The sequence below is a fragment of the Dama dama genome, chromosome 26 (genome assembly GCF_033118175.1).
Source record: "Dama dama isolate Ldn47 chromosome 26, ASM3311817v1, whole genome shotgun sequence".
NCBI lineage: Eukaryota > Metazoa > Chordata > Mammalia > Artiodactyla > Cervidae > Dama > Dama dama.
This window is the reverse complement of record NC_083706.1, coordinates 31,747,478-31,771,453: the sequence shown is the minus strand read 5'-3', so window position 1 is coordinate 31,771,453 and position 23,976 is coordinate 31,747,478. Positions and strand designations below refer to the sequence as shown.

The window sequence follows — 23,976 nt, the reverse complement described above, 5'->3', positions numbered from 1 at the left end:
GATGCTACTGGTCTCTAATGGGTAGGGGTCATCTGCTAAATAGCCTACAGTGCACAGGACAACCCCCACAACAAAGAACTGTCACCAAATGTCGATGGTGCTAAGGCTGAGAAACTCTGACACATTGTTTAATCTTCCAAAGGAAAAATCTAAACCAAAATGGCAATAGCAGTAATAATAACATATAAATTTCAAGAAAGGACAAGTCCACACACAAGGACAAGAAGTTTCATCCATATCTAATAACTATGGTGCAAAACGAAGTTAGCATGATAAATATATAATAAAGTATCATTGATTTTCCAATTGAACCTCAAGAAAGATACCAATTTCAATTAATATGTATAGTAATATGGACCTAGTTTTTCCTGGGTCACTAATAAGTACTAATAACGCTCACCGATAAGTAAAAACATACATATGTATGAAGATAGAATATCATGAATGAATATCCCCAGCTTAATCTGGCAAAGGTTTACCATGGACATTTCAGTGTAATGGGAGGGAGGGAGGGAGGAAAAGATTAAAATAAGATGTGAACTGAAGAAAGTGTGACAATCCTGTTCACCCAGCTCAGAAAGAACAAATGCTTTTTCAAGATAAGGTAACTAACTAAGACACATATCGGGGCTTACAGTGGGGGTGTGTGTATCCATTTGTATCTGGCTCTGAGACGCACCAGGGGCACCTGCAGTCGGAAGAACCCATGAGCTTCCAGGCCTTTTCCTCCTCATTGGCCAACAAGATAATTATCACAGGGAGTACCCACCTGGCTTACGCACCATTCATATTCTAAGGGAACTCAGTCCAGTGGAGGAAATGGCTCTGAAAAACAGGCTCCAGCTTGCTCATGGCCACACTGTCAGATCCCAGTCCTACTCCCAGTATGCAGTCTCTGGAGGCTTAATTTATATTAACAAATATTTATGGAATTCTAGTTGGAATGGGGGAGGCTGAATCCACACTCTCCCATTCCAACTAGAATTCCATAAATATTTGTTGCCAAATTTACCAGATAAAAATACAGAATGCCCAGTTACCTTTGCATTTCAAGTAAACCAACAGCAAACGGCAATACTTTGAATATACTTTTACTAAAAACTTATTCCCTATTTATTCGAAATTAAAATTCAACTGGGTGTCCTACATTTTACCCGGCAACCCCTAGTTCAGAACTTGAGCATCCTGAGACAAAAAGTCTAGGGGTCCATTGGTTTCATTTTCCATGTTGCCCTCGATACTTCAGCTGTGGTTGATGTGAGAGGAGGCCCCACCTATGCTCAGCAGAAATAAGTGTCATGATTTATTCGGATAAGCAAGGAGGGTGTGGGGGATGGGCAGAGAGCGCGGCTTGTAACAGATACTTCCCTTGCGTGCTGTTGAGCTGTGCAGTGGCTATTTCAGAAACTTTGGTGGCAGATCATCAATCCTTAAATAGTCGAGGAGTACATGCTCCTCTCCCCCTTTCTCATAATCCACACACTTCACCTTCTGTTTACTAGCTGCTTTTTGCTTTTCTACTTTTAAAAATAGCTGCTAAAGCTTGTTTTGAGAAAGAATTGTGAAAATTTAAATGTAAACCATGCAGACACACCACTGACCATTTTCCTAAGGCAATGCATTATCATGAATTCTGAAACCTGCCTTTCTATGCTGACTGGCTTCATTAGACTCAAGGAAGATAAAACTGTTTCTAGACTACTGAAAAGAAGATCAAAGTAAAAGAGATCAATAATAATAATGATAAAGGAAAAACCTATAAATGTTATGCTTTTAAATCATATCTACAAGTATTGCCATGGTAACACTCATGAAGTTCATTTGACTCCAGAGGGGGCAGTGATGATAGCAACAAATTTTCCAAACAACCAGAGGGTGGTCTCTAGGCATTTCCTCTTCTGCTCCTATCAACTCAACAGATTCCTGCCATTTTCTTTCACATTTGCACCCCCACATCTAGCTGGATGAACATCGCACTGAGCAAAGGAAGTTAAAACTCCTACAAAAGAAACAGGCACAGATCCAAAAAGAAAAGGACCAGCTACAAAGTGAACACAGCAGAGCTATCCTCGCGAGAAGCAAACTGGAGAGTCTGTGCCGGGAGCTGCAGAGACACAACAAGACACTGAAGGTATGTGTCACCAAGGCCCCAGATAACACACTTTCTTGCACACTTTGTAGGCACAGGCTTCTGCTATTTGTGGTGTGAGTTTTAGAATCAGAGAGATTTGGGTTCAAATACTAGCCTGGCCACTTGCTCACTTGTGACCTGCAATAAATTATTTTACCACCCAAGCCTGTTACCTCATCCATAAAATGGGGATTATACCAAAGTCACCGTGTGGTCAGGAAAAGATTAAATGAGAACACATATGTAAGGTTCTCATGCGGTATCCAATGACTAGTAGAACTTTAGTAAAATGTGTGCTATTCCTCTTTATGTTGAGTTTGTTCTGTTTTTTAAGGTGGACCTTAGTTCTACTCTTTAAAATGCAAATTTATAAAAATTCAACATTTTTTGTCTGAAAATGAAATCTGTGTGACATGAAATAAGTTGACACAAAGCTAACTGACAGAATAAGGGAAGATTGAGAGCTAAAATGTCAACAGTCATCTGAAAAAATAAGTTACTTTAAAAAACACTGACGCTCTCTAAGCTTAATTATTCAGTCTAAAAATAATAGACTGATCACTTCAGTCAGTTTGCATGGGCTTCATTAATCACAGTGTAAGCTCTAGCAGTATGGTTAATTTGATTACACACAGACACTAGCTCCACTCAATGAAGCAAGATGCAGAGTTCTCCAAGACAGTACTGCATGCAGCCACAATCCCCTTTCCAGCTGAAGATCCTAAAGCTTTTGACAAACTAGAATTAGACAGCAATATTTCTGTGATATAATTACTATTACCTATGTTTAAAACGAGATACTTTAAGAAACAGATTAAGATCATTGCTGAGTTTGTACAATGGAATTAGGAAGAAAAACAGAATTGGATAATGGCTCCTCATATTCCAAAATTGGGGGTTTTTTGAAGTAGAAAAAGAAAATGATTTATTTTGGTATCAGTTTTAAGAGGTGCGGTCTGCCTGCCTCCAGTCTTGCTTTCTCCAATCCATCTGCCACAAGGATCCTTCTAAAATGCCAATCTGGCCATCTTCCTGTGTAAACATTTCAGTGGCTCTTCACTACCCTTAGTGTGGTGGATGAGGTCCTACATGGCCCTTGATTACCGCTCTGACTCTCACCACCTCCACTGCTTTCTCTGCTTTGGTCACTAAAAGCTCAGGTCATTAAAATTCCACACAGTTCTTGACATCGTCTGTTAATCTCTCACATTTTTTTAATTGGAGGATAACTGCTTTACAATGTGTTGGTTTCTGCCAAATGACATTATGAATCAGTCATAACTATATATATATATATATATATATATATACACACACACACACACACACACACACACATCCCCTTCATGGATCACAGCCTCATCGTGACAAAGGGGCTTGTGTAACTCAATGAAGCTATGAGCCATGCCATGCAGGGCCAGCCAAGATGGACGAGTCACAGTGGAGAGTTCTAACAAAACCAACACAGTGGACATGAATTTGAGCAAACTCCAGGGCATAGGGAAGGACAGGGAAGCCTGATGTGCTGCAGGCCATGGGGTCGCAAAGAGTTGGACACGACTTAGGAACTGAACACTGAACACACACACACACTTATATGTATATATACATACACATACTATATCCCCTCCTTCTTGAGGCTCTTCCCACCCCCACAATCAGTTTTTGATATTTGGGAAATGAAATGCCAGGGTGATGAACTTTAACTCTCAAATTACGAGTTGTAGAAGATGGACTTCTGGCATCTCTGGGACCATCAAAACTCAGGTTAGATGGGAATGGGGGCATTATCCTCAACTTCAGACATGTAATCAAGTAATAGCACTCTGCACCTACATAAATCTCCCAGCTTTCAGTAGTGGTGTAGCATGAGGAGATAAAAGTTAAATCTCCTTTGATGATGTGGATGGAATGATGTGGTGTAGTTGCTTTGGATAACATTCAAAGACAGAATGATGGAAGTGGCAGGAGACCCTGTACATATATCTGCACCCCCTCAGTAATGACTTCCAGTTGTGGACAATGGAATTAAGTAGTATTACTATGCCAGGACTTGTGCTGAGTGCTTTACGTATGTTATTTTGTCCAATCTTCATAAAAACTATGAGTTAGTATCTCCATTTTATTGAAGGAATTGAGACTGAGCAATCAAAATCAGTTGTCTAAGGTCATGAATATTTTCTCAAAAGCAGAACTCAAATTCAAAACATTTTCTGATTCCCCTCCTGATTGTTTCTTTGACCCATGGATTATTTAGAAGTATTGTTTAATTTTTATGGCCCCTTTACATGGTCTATCTTGATGAACACACTAAATGCACTTGGAAAAAATGTCTGTTTTTCAGAAGTTAGGTGTAATACTACACAAGTAATAATTAACGCTAGAGAATTTATGTCTTTACTGAATTTCTGACTTGTTCCTCTATCAATTGCTGAGGGATGGGTGTAAAAAATCTCCAACTATAATTGTTAAATTGCCTACTTCTTTCAATTATGTCAATTTTTGATTCATGTATTAATACTTTGAAGTATTAATACAACATATGTATACTATTGTGATTTCTAAGTCGCGTTGATAAACTGACTTTCATCAATATGAATGTCTACATTATCTGATATCAATCTAGCCACTGTAGCTTTCTTACTCATTGCTTGCATGGTATATCTTTTTCCATCCACTTATTTTCAATCTGGGTTTTTCTACGCTTTTCTATTTAAAATGCATCCCTTATAGTTGAGCCTTCTTTCTTTTCATTCTTACAATATCTGCCACTTAACTGGAGTGATTACTGTTGTTGTTTAGTTGCTAAATCACATCTGACTCTTTTGCAACCTTATGGACTGTAGCCCACCAGGCTCCTCTGTCCATGGGATTTCCCAGGCAAGAATACTGGAGTGGGTTGCCAGTTCCTTCTCCAGGGGATCTTCCCGGCCCAGGAGGAATCTGGGACTCCTGCATTGGCAGGTGGATTCTTTATCACTGAGCCGCCAGGGAAGCCCCTTAACTGGAGTAGTAGTCCATTAATATAATGTAATTATTGGAGTGGTTGGCTATGTCTTCCATTTTATTATTTATTTACTATTTGTCACATCTGTTTTTTTCTTCCTCTGCTCTTATCCTGCCTTATCTGGATTACTGGAAATTTTTTAAATTTTTTATTTTATCTCATCTCTTGGATTTCTAATTATATCTCTTTCCATTTTTAGTGGTTGTTCTGTGATTGCTATAGATCTTCTTAACTTGTCACAGTCTACCTGGAGTTCAAACTGTATCACTTCATATAATATGTAGAAATGCTACAAATAGAAGGTCCCTTTATTGCTCCCTATCTTTATATTTATATAATTTATAAAACTCTTGAGGCAATGCTATAATTTTTACTTTAAACAAGTTCATATAGTCCTTTAAAAATTCAAGGCAAAACTGTCTTTTTTCAAACCCAGATTTTACCATTTCTGATGCTTTTTATTCCTTTTGAAACTTTACATTTCTGTTTGGTGTCACTCCCTTCAGCCTGAAGAACTTCCTTTAGTATTTCTTATAGCATAGGTCAATTCTTTTATTTGCTTTTTATCTTTAAAATGTCTTTATTTTGCTTTATGACTTAAGGCTATATTCATTGGATAAAAGAATTCTGGCTTGACAATAATTTTTTTTTCTTTTCTTTCTCTTACTCAGTCTTTCATAGATTCTGGCCTCCACAATTTCTGATGAAAATCAACAATAATTTGAATTACTGTTCTCCTGATGTGATGTCATTTATCTCTGACTACTTTTAAGATTTTTCTATGGATTTTGGCTTTTGGAATTTTGCTTTATGCCCAAGTGTGGCTTTCTTCATATTTATCCTACTTGGGATTTGTTGAGCTTCTTATACCTATATCCCTAATAGCTCAGTTGGTAAAGAATCTGCCTGCAATGCAGGAGACCCTGGTTCAATTCCTGGGTTGGGAAGATCCACTGGAGAAGGGATAGGCTACCCACTCCAATATTCTTGTCTAGAGAACTCCATGGACTGTATAGTTCATGGGGTCACAAAGAGTTGGCCACGAGTGAGCAACTTTCACTTTATATCTGTAACTTATGTCTTTCACCAAATTTCAGCAAGTTTCAGTCATTATTTCTTCAAATATTTTTTTCTGCCTCATTCCCTCTTTCTCTCCCATTCCCCTTCTAAGATTTTAACTCCATGTGGGTTAGATCTTTTGATATTGTCCCACAGGTCCTTGAGTCTCACTTCATGTTGTCCTTCAATCATTTTTCTCCTTGATCTTTAAATTAGATATTGAAACTGACCTACCTTCATATTCACTGACTCTGTCCTCTGTCATCTCTATTCTATAGTAAGCCTATGCAGTGGTTTTCACATTTCATATTTTGTAAGTTTTAACTCTAGAATTTCCACCTTTCTCTTTCTCATAGACTATTTTTCTCTTGACAGCTCCTATCTTTTTATTGAGATATTTTCCTTTTTATCAATGAACATAGTATTTTGAGCCTCAAATTATACCAAAAGACCCACCTTGTAAGAAATTAGTGTCTCAGGCAATATGATTTTAGTAAAGAAATAAGCAGGGTTTGTTATCAGAACATCACTGAATTTTAATGTGGAAAAGACTATAGGAATCATCTGGTCCAAGCTATTCATATGTCTATATGTAAATTAATGAAATTTGTTGATTCATTAAATAAACATTTACGGAATACCTGCAGATTGTGTGCCAGGCACAGCACTGGTTTTAAGATGCACAGTGATTCCTGAAAAGTTGTTTTCTTAGTTATTTCAGATTTTGTCCCTCAATTTTCTTTGCATTGTTAATTTTCACTTTGAATTTTGTGCATGATGAAGAAAATTTTACCTCAGACATTGCCCAAATGATTGTGTTTCCTTTGTACAGTTCAGTTCAGTCACTCAGTCGTGTCCAACTCTTTGCGACCCCCAGAATCGCAGCAAGTCAGGCCTCCATGTCCATCACCAACTCCCAGAGTTTACGCAAACTCATGTCCATCGAGTTGGTGATGCCATCCAGCCATCTCATCCTCTGTCGTCCCCTTCTCCTCCTGTCCCCAATCCCTCCCAGCATCAGGGTCTTTTCCAATGAGTCCACTCTTTGCATCAGGTGGCCAAACTATTGGGGTTTCAGCTTCAGCATCAGTCCTTCCAATGAAGACCCAGGACTGATCTCCCTTAGGATGGACTGGTTGGATCTCCTTGCAGTCCAAGGGATTCTCAAGAGTCTTCTCCAAGACCACAGTTCAAAAGCATCAACTCTTCAGCACTCAGCTTTCTTCACAGTCCAACTGTCACATCTATACATGACCACTGGAAAAACCAGAGCCTTGACCAGATGGACCTCTGTTGACAAAGTAATGTCTCTGCTTTTTAATATGCTGTCTAGGTTGGTCATAACTTTCCTTCCAAGGAGTAAGTGTCTTTTAATTTCATGGCTGCAATCACCATCTGCAGTGATTTTGGAGCCCAAAAAAATTAAGTCTGACATTGTGTCCACTGTTTCCCCATCTATTTCCCATGAAGTGATGGCACCAGAGGTATGATCTTGGTTTTCTGGTTGCTGAGCTTTAAGCCAACTTTTTCACTCTCCTCTTTCACTTTCATCAAGAGGCTTTTTAGTTCCTCTTCACTTTCTGCCATAAGGGTGGTATCATTTGCATATCTGAGGTTATTGATATTTCTTCCGGCAATCTTGATTCCAGCTTGTGCTTCTTCCAGCCCAGCATTTCTCATGATGTACTCTGCATATAAGTTAAATAAGCAGGGTGACAATATACAGCCTTGACGTACTCCTTATCCTATTTGGAACCAGTCTGTTGTTCCATGTCCAGTTCTAACTGTTGCTTCCTGACCTGCATACAGATTTCTAAAGAGGCAGGTCAGGTGGTCTGGTATTCCCATCTCTTTCAGAATTTTCCACAGTTTATTGTGATCCACACAGTTGAAGGCTTTGGCGTAGTCAATAAAGCAAAAACAGATGTTTTTCTGGAACTCTCTTCCTTTTTCGATTATCCAGCAGATGTTGACAATTTGATCTCTGGTTCCTCTGCCTTTTCTAAAACCAGCTTGAACATCTGGAAGTTCACAGTTCACATATTGCTGAAGCCTGGCTTGGAGAATTTAGAGCATTACTTTACTAGCCTGTGAGATGAGTGCAGTCATGCAGTAGTTTGAGCATCCTTTGGCATTGCCTTTCTTTGGGACTGGAATGAAAACTGACCTTTTCCAGTCCTGTGGCCACTGCTCAGTTTTCCAAATTTGTTGATATATTGAGTGCAGCACTTTCACAGCATCATCTTTCAGGATTTGAAATAGCTCAACTGGAATTCTATCACCTCCACTAGCTTTGTTCATAGTGATGCTTCCTATGTCCCACTTGACTTCACATTCCAGGATGTCTGGCTCAAGATGAGTGATGACACCATCATGATTATCTGGGTCATGAAGATCTTTTTTGTAGAGTTCTTCTGTGTATTCTTGCCACCTCTTCTTAATATCTTCTGCTTCTGTTAGGTCCATGCCATTTCTGTCCTTCATCGAGCCCATCTTTGCATGAAATGTTCCCTTGATATCTCTAATTTTCTTGAAGAGATCTCTAGTCTTTCCCATTCTGTTGTTTTCCTCTATTTCTTTGCCTTGACAACTGAGGAAGGCTTTCTTATCTCTCCTTGCTATTCTTTGGAACTCTGCATTCAAATGGGAATATCTTTCCTTTTCTCCTTTGCTTTTTGCGTCTCTTCTTTTCACAGCTATTTGTAAGGCCTCCTCAGACAACCATTTTGCCTTTTCTTTACTAGTGGAATCAAATTTTATTATTTCAGTAGACTTATTTTTCTCTCATTGAAAAAGAGTGTGATGTAAAATGCAAGATGCCATTCTATGGGACAGGATAGGGTGCTATGATGGTTTGACATGTGTTTAATGCCATGTTAACAGATATACCCTCTTTTTCTAGCCAGTGGCCAGTGAAAAATTCAGCCTTGCTGGGTAGCATGGGATGGTCCTTTCATTTACTCATTCATTCATGGATGGAATAGTTATAAATGCAAATAATATTCAAATCATGGACTATAATTCTACAACTAGGAGGTTGTTGACTTCTAAGTTAATCAGGAACAATAAGGAGAGAATCACTATCATATATATTCAACAACTGTTTAACAGATGGCTGTAATCACTTTTAGTGAAAGACATATAGTAAGTGTTAGCATTCAAAATTCAATGAAATAACATCTCCGATACTTAATTTCTCCAGATTAGGAAGCACAGATTTCTTCTAGGTATCCCTAAGAAATTTCCTAAGAAATATACCTAAGAAAGCGACAAAGCACTAAAGAACCTCTTGACAAAAGTGAAAGAGGAGAGTGAAAAAGCTGGCTTAAAACCCAACATTCAAAAAACTAAGATCATGGCATCTGGTCCCATGACTTATGGCAAATAGATGGGAAAACAATGGAAACAGTGACAGACTTTATTTTCTTGGGCTCCAAAATCACCGCAGATGGTGACTGCAGCCATGAAATAAAAAGACATTTGCTCCTTGGAAGAAAAGCTATCACAAACCTAGACAGCACATTAAAAAGCAGAGACATTACTTTGCCAACAAAGGTCTGTCTAGTCAAGGCTATGGTTTTTCCAGTAGTCATGTATGGACATGAGAGTTGGACCATAAAGAAAGCTGAGCACAGAAGAATTGATGCTTTTGAACTGTGGTGCTGGAGAAGACTCTTGAGAGTCCCTTGGACTGCAAGGAGATCAAACCAGTCAATCCTAAAGGAAATCAGTCCTGAATATTCATTGGAAGGACTGATGCTGAAGCTGAAGCTCCAATATTTCGGCCACCTGATGTGAAGAACTGACTCACTTGGAAAGACCCTGATGCTAGGAAAGGTTGAAGGTAGGAGGAGAAGGGAATGACAAAAGATGAGATGGTTGGATGGCATCACTGACTCGATGGACATGAATTTGAGCAAGCTCCAGGAGTTGGAGATGGACAGGGAAGCCTGGCATGCTGCAGTCCATGGGGTCTCAAAGAGTTGGACACAACTGAGCAACTGAACTGAACTGAAGAAATTTCCACTCAATAAATGTGTATACCATGAATAAATTATGATTCTGATATCAGGAGTCAGAGTTAGAAAATATATCAATATTGTAGAAGAAAGGGGATATCTAATGATAAATTAAAATATTTTCAGAGCATGTATTTCCAGCATCAGCTTTTATTTTGATCACATTATTCTACTATCATAATAAAGACTTGCACAATTACTTGTTTCAATCAGTATTTCTTTTTAAAAATCCTGTTACATAATTTGATCATGATAGGCAACTAAAAGCAGTATAATATTACTTGCCAACAATGAAGGAAGCTTTCATAATAAAATTAATCAGAACTAAAGGGATCCTAAAATGTCTGTATCACTTGTCAGCAGAGTCTCTATCTTTGGTGTATGTAGAAGATTAAACCCTTTTATTCTGAAAGAATGACAGGAATAAGCACAAAGCAAATAGTTCTCAATATAGATATGGGGGAAATTTGGGTACATTGTAAGTAGTTAGCAATGAAAGGGGAATTTTGATTTAGGAGAAAAGAGAACAGAAATGATATAAAAGTTAATTTTCAATTCTTCAATGTTAACAAAGTGGAAGAAGGGAAAATTAGATGTTTCATTTTAGAGTTAAAGAAGATTTGAAACGTCATATTGCTTTCAAATTTAAAATTTACACTGAATATTTCAATTACTCTGTGTGACTCATGGGATGATTGTTCCTTAAAAAAATACCCAGCATATTTTCTAAGATTTTTTTGATACTTTTGAATTGCTGTAATTCATATATGGCTATCTTAGTTTTCTTTTCAAGCTTTTGGATGACATTTATTTTTAATAAGAAAAAAATATATATTGTAATCACTTATAGTTACCAAACTTGGGGAATACAATTACATGATCAATATGCCATCATTTTTACAGAGGAACGTAAGATCTGTTGTTCCTCTTTCTGTACCAAACTAAACTAACACGTGATCTATCCCATCAATCAGTAAGACTGAGTATCCTTTTTTCTAGGCCACAACCAAGAGATAGAACCTTCAGGCTGCATGTCTGTTAGGAAACACTGCAGTTTATTCACTCAGCAGGGGACCTGCTGTCTTTAAAACAAGTCTATTTATCACCAGCTATCAAATTCAAGGCCCCTGCTGCACCTGCTCTGAGTGACCGTGTATTCACAGTTGAAACCTTTGCTCAAACATTTATGTTGGGGCTGAGCAATGTTACCTCTAGAGAACGGAGGAAATATATCCTACTTACCCTGCACACTATTCTCCCTTCATCGACCAAACTCTGAGTTCTGTGAACCTAGGGGCTTATAAACAAGCATAACGAGAGTGTGCATTCTCTCTGCAGGAGGAAACCCTTCAGCGGGCACGTGAGGAAGAAGAGAAAAGGAAGGAGATCACAAGTCATTTCCAGAACACCCTGACGGATATCCAGGCCCAGATTGAGCAGCAGAGTGAGCGAAACATGAAGCTCTGTCAGGAGAACACAGAGCTTGCAGAGAAACTAAAAAGCATCATTGATCAGTATGAGCTCAGAGAGGAGGTGAGAACCACATCAGACAACTTACAAACACTGCATGTAGATCTGGGTCTGGTTTGTGAAGGTTGGGAGGTCGGTTAATAACAAAGTTATGGCCAGCCTTCTCAACTGATCAATATTTAGATTTGGACTTCTTTAACTATACAAAATAAAAACAGATGATATTACAAAATACCTGGCTGAAAGTCATAGAGCATTTCTTCAAAACTAGAATCACTGCAAAGCAGAGGCAATAAACAAGGGGTAGGACATGAATGGATTTATCCTTGAAAATAAAAAATAATATTTCTCAGCCTTTTTTAAACTCTCTCTACAGAACCAAGAAATACCTCATGCATGCCCTCTTAAGAATTACCATGTCATCGAAATTAAAAGTCTGCATTGTATATACCCCACAAATAATAATATGTATACTATTATTATATAGTATATATATATAACAATTATAGTAATAATGGTATTGTTATTTATACTTAGTTTGTGCCAGGCAATGTGCTAAGTATTATACTTTACATACAGTATGTCATTTAACTGTCTCAACAATCTTGTGTACTAGATAATAACATATTATCCACATTTTATAGATGTGAAGCAGAAGCCACAAGATTAAATCACGTATCCACAGTCACAAAAGCCAAAAGAGTTTGTTATCAATAGTTTACATTGGGGGACTATAAAGATCTTTCATTACTCCAAGATTATACTTTAATATTTAATATGTTTTGAAGATTCCAGATGCCACCCTCTGGATTTTGATATGTCATATCCCTTTTCCCATCTCACTTAAAATTTTAAATCTCTGCCTTAAAATGTAATATAACATAGTCAAAGGAGCTCAGCTGGCAACATGCTAAGCTTTAATCAAGGGAAAAAAAACTGATATAGCAGTTCGGTAAATCAAGAAACGTCTCACAGTAGGCCATAATTCCATGCTACCATTTTATTTTGTCACAAAGATCAATCCTGCTCCAAAGTGGAGGTTCAGGAAAAAACAAAAGGGAAGGAGCGTTAAAAAAAAAAAAAAAGCCCATACTCTGCAGAGAGATCATGTATGGGAATGACCTGGTAGACCAGTTGTATATCCCTAGGACTGTTTCTAGATAAGGCTCAAAGATATAATTCTACATGTCCTCTTGTTAATGGGACCCCCTAATGACCAAGAAATTCTCCACACTGAGGTGGAGTAGGAAGCTTCATTTTACCAAGGTAGTTAACTGGTCAAAATGTGTGGAGGAGGCAGTAGCATATTTGCATATCAATTCATCTGCAAACCTGAGCCTTGCTTGCCCACCAGAGCAAGAGTTGATGTCAGGGGGCTCCTGCCTCAGTCCCAGACAAAGGGCCACAGACTGTTACCTCAAGGCTTCCCCACCACCCTTAAGGCAAGCATGTAGAGAATTCACCATGATAAACTGAATTAATATTGTGATTAAATGTGACTGCATATTCACAGAGAGAGCCAAAATACCAAGTGATAGGGCTACAGCCCTTGCGATATACATCACTGTCTTTGGAGCCTAGCATAATAACTAGTGCCATATCTAACAGTTGTCATATTTAGAAAAATACTGTTGGGACCTTTTGGTGTTGCATTGCTGAACTCTGGCACCTCCACCTTTTGTAGCCACTTTCATGTAGTGCAAAATGCAGGAGACTCCACCAATTTATGACTTTCGTATAAAACCATAAGTGACACTAATGCATTTACTCCCCCTCTTTTTAACTCTTAAAACTTAGAGAACACATGTTTATATCAATATTACTTTTTTATACACGTTTTTCAGCACCAATAATAACTCAATTTGATATGTGCACTTTATTTTTCCTCAGCACCTCGACAAAATATTTAAACACAGAGAACTGCAGCAGAAGCTAGTGGATGCAAAACTTGAGCAGGCACAAGAAATGATGAAGGAAGCAGAGGAGCGACACAAACGTGAAAAGGAATATGTATTTATCATATGCATCTATGTGCTTGTCTGGTCTGCCTTGGGGTCAGAGAACCCCTGAGAATGTTTTTGGTAACGGTCATAGAGCACTAGTCCGATGGAGGAAGAGCCTCAACTTCCCTGGAGAATGACCCTGGCCAGCCCAGGAGGAAACACTGTACCTATCACTGTAACACTGTATCATGCATCCATTCACCAAACCTTTGGCAAGCACCTTTCATGAGCTATGCACCATTCTAGGTGCTGGCGTGTAGTGGTGAACAAGATGGAGAGGTCCACATCCCAGCATGGAGACTAGAGTCTAACTTGGAAGAGAAAGGCAATAAATAAGCAAGCAAAGAAAGAAGGATAATTTCAGATAATAAGTGCTACTAGGGAAATGAGGAGGAACCTCAAAGGGGCAGAAGGAGGAGGCCTCCTTTAGACAGGGTGACTTGGTGGGCCTCCTGGAGCGAAGGATGCTTGAGCTGCTCCCTTCCTGATGATCAGGGAATCAGAGAGGAGGGCCCCAGCAGCAGTGTCTATAGCAGAGACAAAGGTCCTAATGCTGGAACCAGCTTGGCATACTCCAGAAATAGAAGGTCAGGGTAGCAAGAGTAGGTGCCCCAGTGGGAGAAAATTTCAAAATGAAACTGTAGAGGTAAGCAAGGGGCAAACTGTATTGCTTTGTAAGCTTGAAATATAGTTTGAATTTTATTCTAAATATAATGGGAAAGTACTGGGTAATTTTAGCAAAGGAAGTGACAGGATCTGCTTTGCATCTGTAAAAGGTGACTTTGGCTCATAGGCGGAAAGTGAACTAGAGAGGGGCAAGAGAGCTAGGCAGCAATCTGGGCAAGATCTGATGATGGCTTTGACTGGGGAGGTGGCAGTGGAGAAGGAGAACTGGACATGGATAAAAGTTAAGTTTTTAACATAAAACCAACAAGCCATGCTTGTTGATGGTGACAGTGAAGAAACAGAAGAATCAAGGATGACTCCTGAGTTTTGGTTTAAGAAACCAAGTGATATCTTTAACTGATATCTTATTAACCCTAAACACTCCAAAACAGATGAGAGAATTGAGGCCCATAAAAGGATATGTGACTTGCTTAAGGTCACACACTGCTAAGTGACCGGGGTATGCTGGCCACATCTCCAGTACATCTGTCCCCAGATCCCAAGCTCTGTGACAGTACATCACACTCAGAGGTGTGTTTCAGAGGCATGAGTTAAAGCACGTGTCTACTGCTGGGGAGAGACAACAGACCAGTCATTCAGATTTGGCCATTTAACAACGGATCACAAGCTTTGCATTTACCTAAAACCAGACTGGAATCACTTCAGTTTGTGAGATAGTGATTTTTTTAAACTTTGGTTTTCAAACATGACAACAAAAGAATGAATTTTGGAAAACATAACCTGGTGGACACTGCATAATTTCAATCAGATGTCCATGCGCTCTTAAAGATTAATTTACTAAATCCACTTACAACCTAGCTCTCAAAGGAAGAAATAAAGCATTTATTTATTATTTAGATGTAATTAACCTCAGGCAAACTATGCTTCCTATATCACTACCTTCAGATTTAATATATGAGGCACAACAGACGAACAACCAGGCAAAGTTTCTTGTGAGAATAGGGGCCAGACTTGGAGTAACTCAATCTTAGCAAGAAACTAAAATGATGCCCTTTTCCTCCAGTGATTTAGCAGAACAGCAGATATAAGTCAAAGAAAGGTTCAGTTCAGTTCAGTCGCTCAGTCGTGTCTGACTCTTCGTAACCCCATGAACTGCAGCAAGCAAGGCCTCCCTGTCCATCACTAACTCCCGGAGTTTACCCAAACTCACGTCCACTGAGTCGGTGATGCCATCCAACCATCTCATCCTCTGTCGTCCCCTTATCCTCCTGTCCCCAATCCCTCCCAGCATCAGGGTCTTTTCAAATGAGTCAGCTCTTCACATCAGGTGGCCAAAGTATTGGAGTTTCAGCTTCAATATCAGTCCTTCCAATGAACACCCAGGACTGATCTCCCTTAGGATGGACTGGTTGGATCTCCTTGCAGTCCAAGGGATTCTCTAGAGTCTTCTCCAACACCACAGTTCAAAAGCATCAATTCTTCGGCACTCAGCTTTCTGTATAGTCCAACTCTCACATACATACATGACCACTGGAAAAACCATAGCCTTGACCAGATGGACCTCTGTTGGTAAAGTAATGTCTCTGCTTTTTAATATGCTGTCTAGGCTGGTCATAACTTTCCTTCCAAGGAGTAAGTATCTTTTAATTCCATGGCTGCAATCACCATCTGCAGTGATTTTGGAGCCCAAAAAAATTAAGTCTAACACTGTTTCCCCATCTATTTGCCATGAAGTGATGGGACCAGATGCCATGATCTTAGTTCTCTGAATGTTGAGTTTGAAGCCAACATTTTCACTCTCCTCTTTCACTTTCATCAAGAGGCTCGTTAGTTCTTCTTCACTTTCAGCCATAAGGATGGTGTCATCTGCATATCTGAGGCTATTGATATTTCTCCAAGCAATCTTGATTCCAGCTTGTGCTTCTTCCAGCCCAGCGTTTCTCATGATGTACTCTGCATGTAAGTTAAATAAGCAGGGTGACAATATACAGCCTTGACGTACTCCTTTCCCAATTCATGGAACCAGTCTGTTGTTCCATGTCCAGTTCTAACTGTTGCTTTCTGACCTGCATACAGGTTTCTCAAGAGGCAGGCCAGGTGGTCTGGTAGTCCCATCACTTTTGGAATTTTCCAGTTTATTGTGATCCACACAGTCAAAGGCTTTGGTATAGTCAATAAAGCAAAAACAGATGTTTTTCTGGAACTCTCTTGCTTTTTCAACGATCTAGAGGATGTTGGCAATTTGATCTCTGGTTCCTCTGCCTTTTCTAAAACCAGCTTGAACATCTGGAGATTCATGTATTGCTGTTCAAGTATTGCTGAAGCCTGGCGTGGAGAATTTTGAGCATTACTTTACTAGCGTGTGAGATGAGTGCAACTGTGTGATAGTTTGAGCATTCTTTGGCATTGCCTTTCTTTGGGATTGGAATGAAAACTGACCTTTTCCAGTCCTGTGGCCACTGCTCAGTTTTCCACATTTGCTGGCATATTGAGTGCAGCACTTTCACAGCATCATCTTTTAGGATCTGAAATAGCTCAACTGGAATTCCATCACCTCCACTAGCTTTGTTCATAGTGATGCTTCCTAAGGGCCACTTGACTTCACATTCCCGGATGTCTGGCTCTAGGTGAATGATCACACCATCGTGATTATCTGGGTCATGAAGATCTTTTTGTACAGTTCTTCTATGCATTCTTGCCACCTCTTCTCAATATATTCTGCTTCTGTTAAAAAATAAAGGTAGTCCCCTCACTTCTTCAAAGCTGGTCATCTTCCTGGGTTCCGCTCTGACATTTTGAAAGTGCTAAAATAACACATCAGAGCTGGGGTATGGGGTTTTTCATCCCAAGAACAGGCAGCCTTCTTCCTCCCTCTTCATCATAACTCATCATATCACGGCCCCTGAGGGTCAGGCAGCAGCCCACCATGTACGTTGCTGCCACACAGCTCAGATGACCAGAGTGGTTGCTGCAGGGCTTCTGCACTGCAGCTGCCTCAGCCGTCTCTTACAGTGCACTTCTAGACTAACTAACCTTCACTGCTCACTAAGAGGCATGGAGAAACACATATAACTCCCTTTTATAAATAGAGAGGTCAAGACTAACTTGGATAAGGAAAAGATGCCTCCAAGTTTTTAAAAATACCGATTTTACTATTTTTGGTTCTAATAACAAAAATGGACATTTTTTTAAAAAATATGGATTAACAAAAAGGAAAAAATTTCTATCAGCCTATCTTGAAATAAAATAGGAACTTCTTAAGTGACAGCCACCTGACTGACTGACTGATGATGGTGATCCATGACATTCACCATTCTCTGTAAGCATACTGACAGATGCTCACAGCATGTTGGATCCCGGGGCGAGTTAGCCACTCTGCAGTATCTAAACATGGTTGCCCAAGCTAAGTAAGACCAAGAGTCAGATCTTTGCTCCCAACTCTTTTCCCAGTTATCCTTGGTTTTGCATTATGTAAATCAACAGAATAATATATAAACTCATGAAATAAGTGTCAAAAAGTTGTTTCTACAAAAACTATGCTTTAATGCTTCGAAAGCCTAGATGTAGGCAAATAGAAAAAATAAATAAATAAATGATTGTCAAGTTGGATGCAAGCAGATATAAAAGACTGGAAGAAAGTTGTAAAACTCTAAGAGGATTATCCAATCAAGCTGCTTTACAAATTAAATATCTTAGGTCTTCAGGTTCTAGCACTATTGATTTTTTAAAAAAACTATAAGTCTTATATGGCATATTATGGATATAATTTTTGTAAAAAACAAAAACCCTCTGAATTCCAACTAGGAGAAACATATCCAAAACAAAATTGTAGCCCTACATCAAAACTGATACTTGAATATACATCTTAAGTTAACATAACATGTCTTACATATGTGTGTGTCATTTTATTGCCAAAACAACTTTTTCAATTTTACCCATGAGTTCCGTTCTGATTGTGTTTGACATGGTTGTATTTGAAGGGCTGCCTTACAGAAGAGGCACGAGCCTTCTTTTGTAAACTTTATACAGAATTTGGACCAACAGGTCAAATTTCTAACCTAGTGTTTCTCAAAATAAAATCCATGGACTACCAATATCCAAACCATCTTGGGTATTTGCTCCCTGTGCAGATTCTAATCACACCCTACACTTCCTATCATATTCTCTGAGAAGGATCTGCATTTTAACATGCCCCTGAGGGGCTTCTGATGCATACAATGATGGGGAATAGTGGTCTAATATAAAGGAACAGTTAGGTTTAATACAAAGGAACAGTTGCTCACAATGCCCCAGGTAGGGATAATCTGAAAATGTTCAAGCAGAGGCTGAATGATAGCTGGGCAGAATTGCTACAGAGGGGTCCAGAATTTGGTGGGAGGTTGAATTTTGTGTGATTCATGCTCGAGTTGGAGACTTTCTTTCCTCTTTTTTTTTCCCATTAGAATCACTAATTTTTAGCTGAGAATAAGACCTTTAAAACTAGTTGTTTTGTTAGTTTTCTGAGATTCTTTATAAAGTTCCCCAAAAATTACTTAAGAACATTATTTAGCAAGCAATTAAGTTTATACACGAGTTATAATGGTAATTTAAAAGACAATTTGACAGTCTTTCCATGCGTTCTGTCTCCTTACAGCTGCTGAACCAGGCAGCAGAGTGGAAACTTCAGGCTAAAGTGCTAAAGGAACAAGAGACGGTCCTGCAGGCTCAGGTGAAGTAGGGGTACAGCAATGCATGCGGGGTGTCTTCCTTGCTGTGAACCGAAGGTAGTCTACACAAGGCCTTCTATGTGGGAGGGGAAGTGGGGACAGGAGTTAGAAAGGAAGAATAACTTCATATTTACTATTTTTAAGTAAAAATAAAGGCCCAGTGTTATCATGTATCTAAGAAAAATAAATGCTCTGCACTAACAACTTCTGGTCAAAAGGTCTGCTGACATACAAATGAGGGTCAATCAGAATAGGCTGGTGGCTGGGTCCTCGCCCATCTGTTCACAGGTCCTCTCTCCCTCCTCCCCCACTAACCTCTCAAGGTAAGGCGTGATGGAACCTGTGCAAATGCACCATCTATGATTCCCAATACTGAAAATGTCCCTACTTGTTTGATATTATTTACAATAAAAGGAAATTAGAAAAATAGAGTCAGCACCCACATTTTCGTGCTGGCCTTGCCAGTGCTGAATGATTAGAAACGGTGGACAGGTCATAAACCATTTTTATTTGGTTTCATGTAGTTATGAGTGTATTTTTATTAGACTATGCGACATGATATTGCAGGCTCAAAAATAAAGCTTCATGCAACAGCTGGCTCTGGAGGAAAGCCAGACTTCTCCCATCTTTCTGGGGCCCTTGCGGCTCTGCTCATCCTGCCATAAGCTGGGCCACAGAGTCCTACTTCCCTGGCTGGGAGAAATGCCCACGTGCTAAAGTGACTGTAAAATCACACAGTGAAAATTCACGAAAAGCGAGAAAATCAGAAGCCTTCCAAAACTGGGCAGCATTAATTTAAGATTTGAATAATTCACTTATAAATGTTTATGTGCTGACTGCTGAATACTTGTCCATTGTAAATATTAAAAAATTATTCATTGTATGAATGAACAAGTTCAATGAATATTTATTTTTTAAAAGAAAATTTAAAAAACAAGAAGCAAAATCACAAATTACATCACTGCATAGATAAAAACAAAGATAACATTTTGATTTCTAACCTTCCTAAGAACACTTTTCCAAAGTGTTTACCAAACACAATGATGATTTGTTTCCCCACTAATATACCAAAACAGTTTTTAAATATTAATTACATAGAAATTTGAACAATATATTTTTTCACTATTAATAGATTCAAAGGACTCAGAATTAAAAGACTAAACTATAAAGTTACACACCCAAGATCATCCTTTAGGCAGTCATGGAATACATCATTTCATGGTGTGGGGTGGGTGGCAGGCAGCGACAGTTCCCGAGCCAGAAGCAGGCAGGGGGAAGGAGGTGTGACCTGACTGTCGTGGGGCAGGGGTTGGGGAGGGGAGAATACAGAGCATCAAGTTAGGGCTTCTGGCTCTATCTCTGTCCCATTCACAGCACAAAGCCTTGAGGTATACAACAGACAGTACTTAAAGCTATTCAGTGTTCACAACATCTGTTATAAGCAATCTCTACTCTTCTATGCTAAATGAAGAATACGTTAATACCGTTAAGACTCTGGGCTAGAGAGTGGTTCATTCAGCTGGTATCAGAAAACAGGCCTTTAATGATTTGAAAGGTATGATTTAATTTCCCACCTATACTCCCTCAAGTTTGGAAAAGAAGAAACCAGGGTCTAGACTTGCCAGTGTTCCTTGTTCAATCCTCAAAACTGGGCTGAGTCCAGGGACCAGATGGCTCTTCTGCTGAGACGCTGTCTGATTCTGAACAATTCACCTAAACCTCCCTGGACCTAAACTTCCAGGTCTGTAAAACAAGGATGCTGCAATGTATCTAAGATCCCACGCTGGAGTCCTCTGACCTCTTGGAGGCCCATTACTTTTCAGTATTTCCAAAACATAACAGCATATGAGGCAGCAGCTGCTATCTAAAATGTAGTTGGTTTTGACATTATAACAGCTTCGCTCAGCAGCATGGATGGTAGCTATTCGTATAGTTGATTCAGTTTATAAAAGGAAAATGAGTTTATGTAATACATGAAGTTTGTTTTCGAGTTATGCATGCAAAGCACTTAATTCAGTGCCTGCCCCATAATAAGCATAATTAATTCAACTAATATTTACTGAGCATTTAAGTGCTTGGTATGGCTCTACATGTTAGAGATATACTACTCAATAAAAGAACCAAAAATGCCTAATTAAACTCACAATCTAGTGATAACAATGATATTAATTAGAATGCTAACAACTAATCAGTGTATGAGTTAATACTTGTGGTATCTCATGGGTAAGGACACACATAGTGATAGATGAGACAAAGACGTTTTTTAGCTGCCAAAAAGCTTCAGAACCACTGGAAAAGATGATCTCAGGACCCTGTTCAGCTCTAGCTCATGAACACAGAGAATTTCCAGGGCTGTAGAAGCGTGGTACTAAACAGAGTTAACCCTGCCTCCTCCATCACTTTGCTTTCCATGGTGGTTGGCTCTCTCTGCAAGGACCCTCGTGTCTATCTCTTTTGCCTTCAGGGCATTTTCAAAACTTCAATAATTACTTAAACATCAAGAAGAATATGGAGGCCCCGAATCCCTACATGTAATAATGCTTAAGCAAGCTTCTATTGAGAAGTATCAGCACTATATTTTTTAAAAGTTTAAACCTTGAAAAACAAAGTCTGTTGTTGTTCAGTCACTAAGTCATGTCCAATTCTTTGCCACCTCATGAACCGCAGCACCCCAAGCTTCCCTGTCATTCACTATCTCCTGGAGTTTGCTCAAACTCATGTCCATTGAGTCAGTGATGCCATACAACCATCCCATCCTCTGTCACCCCCTTCTCCTCTTGTCCTCTATCTTTCCCAGCATCAGGGTCTTTTCCAGTGAGCTGGCTCTTCACATCAGGTGGCCAAAGTACTAGAGCTTCAGCTTCAGCATCAGTCATGCCAATGAATATTCAGGATTGATTTCCTTTAGGATTGACTGGATTGGTCTCCTTGCTGTCCAAGGAACTCTGAAGAGTCTGCTCCAGAATCACAGTTCCAAAGCATCAATTCTTCAGCACTCTTCTATGGGCTTCCCAGGTGGCACAGTGGTAAAGAATTACCTGCCAATGCAGAAGATGCAAGAGACATGGGTTCCATCCCTGGGTCAGGAAGACCCCCTAGAAGAGGAAATGGCAACCCATTCCAGTATTCTTGCCTGGAAAATTCCATGGACAGAGAAGCCTGGTGGGCTACAGTCTATGGGGTCACAAAGAATTGGACACGACAGAGCTCACACACCTGCATGCATGCATGCAGCCTTCTTTATGGTCCAACTCTCACGTCCATACATGACTATTGGAAAAACAATAGCTTTGGCTAGATGGACCTTTGTCAGCAAAGTGATGTCTCTGCTTTTTAATATGCTGTCTAGGTTGGTCATAGCTTTTCTTCCAAGGAGCAAGCATCCTTTAATTTCATGCCTGGAGTCACCATCTGCAATGATTTTGGAGTCAAGAAAATAAAATCTACCACTTATTCCACTTTTTCCCTTTCTATTTTCTATGAAGTGATGGGACTGGATGCCATGATCTTAGTTTTTGGAATGCTGCGTTTAAAGCCAGCTTAAACAATGTCTATCACAGATGATTTTGCAAAGCACTCAAACACTTCCTTTGGTATGACAATTAAAAAAGTGGGTTGATAACAGGGAGACATTTTAGTCCCCATTTCTATGGTCTGAGCAAAGAAAATTTAAGGACAGATTGTGTTTCCCTAGCTTGAAGTCACTTTTCAGCCCTAAAACAATAGCTTGCCAGTCTGGAGCATGATTCTCACTTAGGGAAGAGACATCTGGCTTTCAATTATACAAACCAAGGCAATAGAGTAAATGTCAGAGATGATCAATGGAATACAACTGTGGCTACAAATAGTGTTCATTGGATCAATAAGGCTGAAGATGGTGGTAGATGTGGAAAGTCAGCAATATCAACAAAACACAGCATTGCAGACACAAACTACTACCCAAGGGGGAAGATCAGTGAGTCAACTCTTAAAGACAAGTAATCACAGTCTTTAACCTCAGAAGACTTCACTGTATCTATTTAAGATGAGAGGAGATTTCTCTGAAATTATAATAATAATTGAATTAGTTCCCAAGCCAAATCACCTAAGTTGGCTAAACAATTTCTAGAAAACTTTCTGTTTCATATATGCTATGAATATTTGTAATTAAAATTTCAGTCAGTTCAGTTGCTCAGTCACGTCTGACTCTTTGTGACTGCAGCACACCAGGCTTCCCTGTCAATCACCAACTCCCGGAGTTTACTCAAACTCATGTCCATTTCATCTGTGATGCCATCCAACCATCTCATCTTCTGTTGTCCCCTTCTCCTCCCGCCTTCAATCTTTCCAAGCATCAGGGTCTTTTCCACTGAGTCATTGGCATTAAATGGCCAAAGTATTGGAGGTTCAGCTTCAGCATCTGTCCTTCCAATGAATATTCAGGACTGATTTCCTTCAGGATTGACTGGTTTGATTTCCGTGCTGTCCAAGGGACTCTCAAGAGTCTTCTCCGACACCACAGTTCAAAAGCATCAATTCTTCGGCGCTCAGCTTTCTTTATAGTCCAACACTCATATCCATACCTGAGTACTGGAAAAACCATAGCCTTGACTAGGTGGACCTTTATTGGTAAGGTAATGTCACTGCTTCTTAATATGCTGTCTAGGTTTGTCATAGCTTTTCTTCCAAGGAGCAAATGTCTTTTAATTTCATGGCTGCATTTATCATCATGTGCAGTGATTTTGGAGCCCCAAAAATAAAGCCTCTCACTGCTTCCATTGTTTCCCCATCTATGTGCCATGAAGTGACAGGAGTGGATGCCATGATCTTAGTTTTCTGAATGTTGAGTTTTAAGCCAATATTTTCACTCTCCTCTTTCACTTTCATTAAGAGGCTTTTTAGTTCTTCACTTTCTGCCATAAGGATGGTGTCATCTGCATATCTGAGGTTAGTGATATTTCTCCCGGCAATCCTG

General features: G+C 39.4%; 1 protein-coding gene across 1 annotated transcript in view; it reads left to right on the top strand.

Annotated features, from left to right (window-relative positions):
- TXLNB (taxilin beta) overlaps positions 1 to 23,976 on the top strand; it is a 53,411-nt gene that overhangs the window by 17,388 nt on the left and 12,047 nt on the right. Inside the window, exons 4-7 of the mRNA XM_061130189.1 lie at positions 1,961 to 2,131; positions 11,555 to 11,749; positions 13,577 to 13,696; positions 18,950 to 19,024. Of these exons, the coding sequence (XP_060986172.1) occupies positions 1,961 to 2,131; positions 11,555 to 11,749; positions 13,577 to 13,696; positions 18,950 to 19,024 (561 nt within the window). The remainder of the gene's footprint in view (positions 1 to 1,960; positions 2,132 to 11,554; positions 11,750 to 13,576; positions 13,697 to 18,949; positions 19,025 to 23,976) is intronic.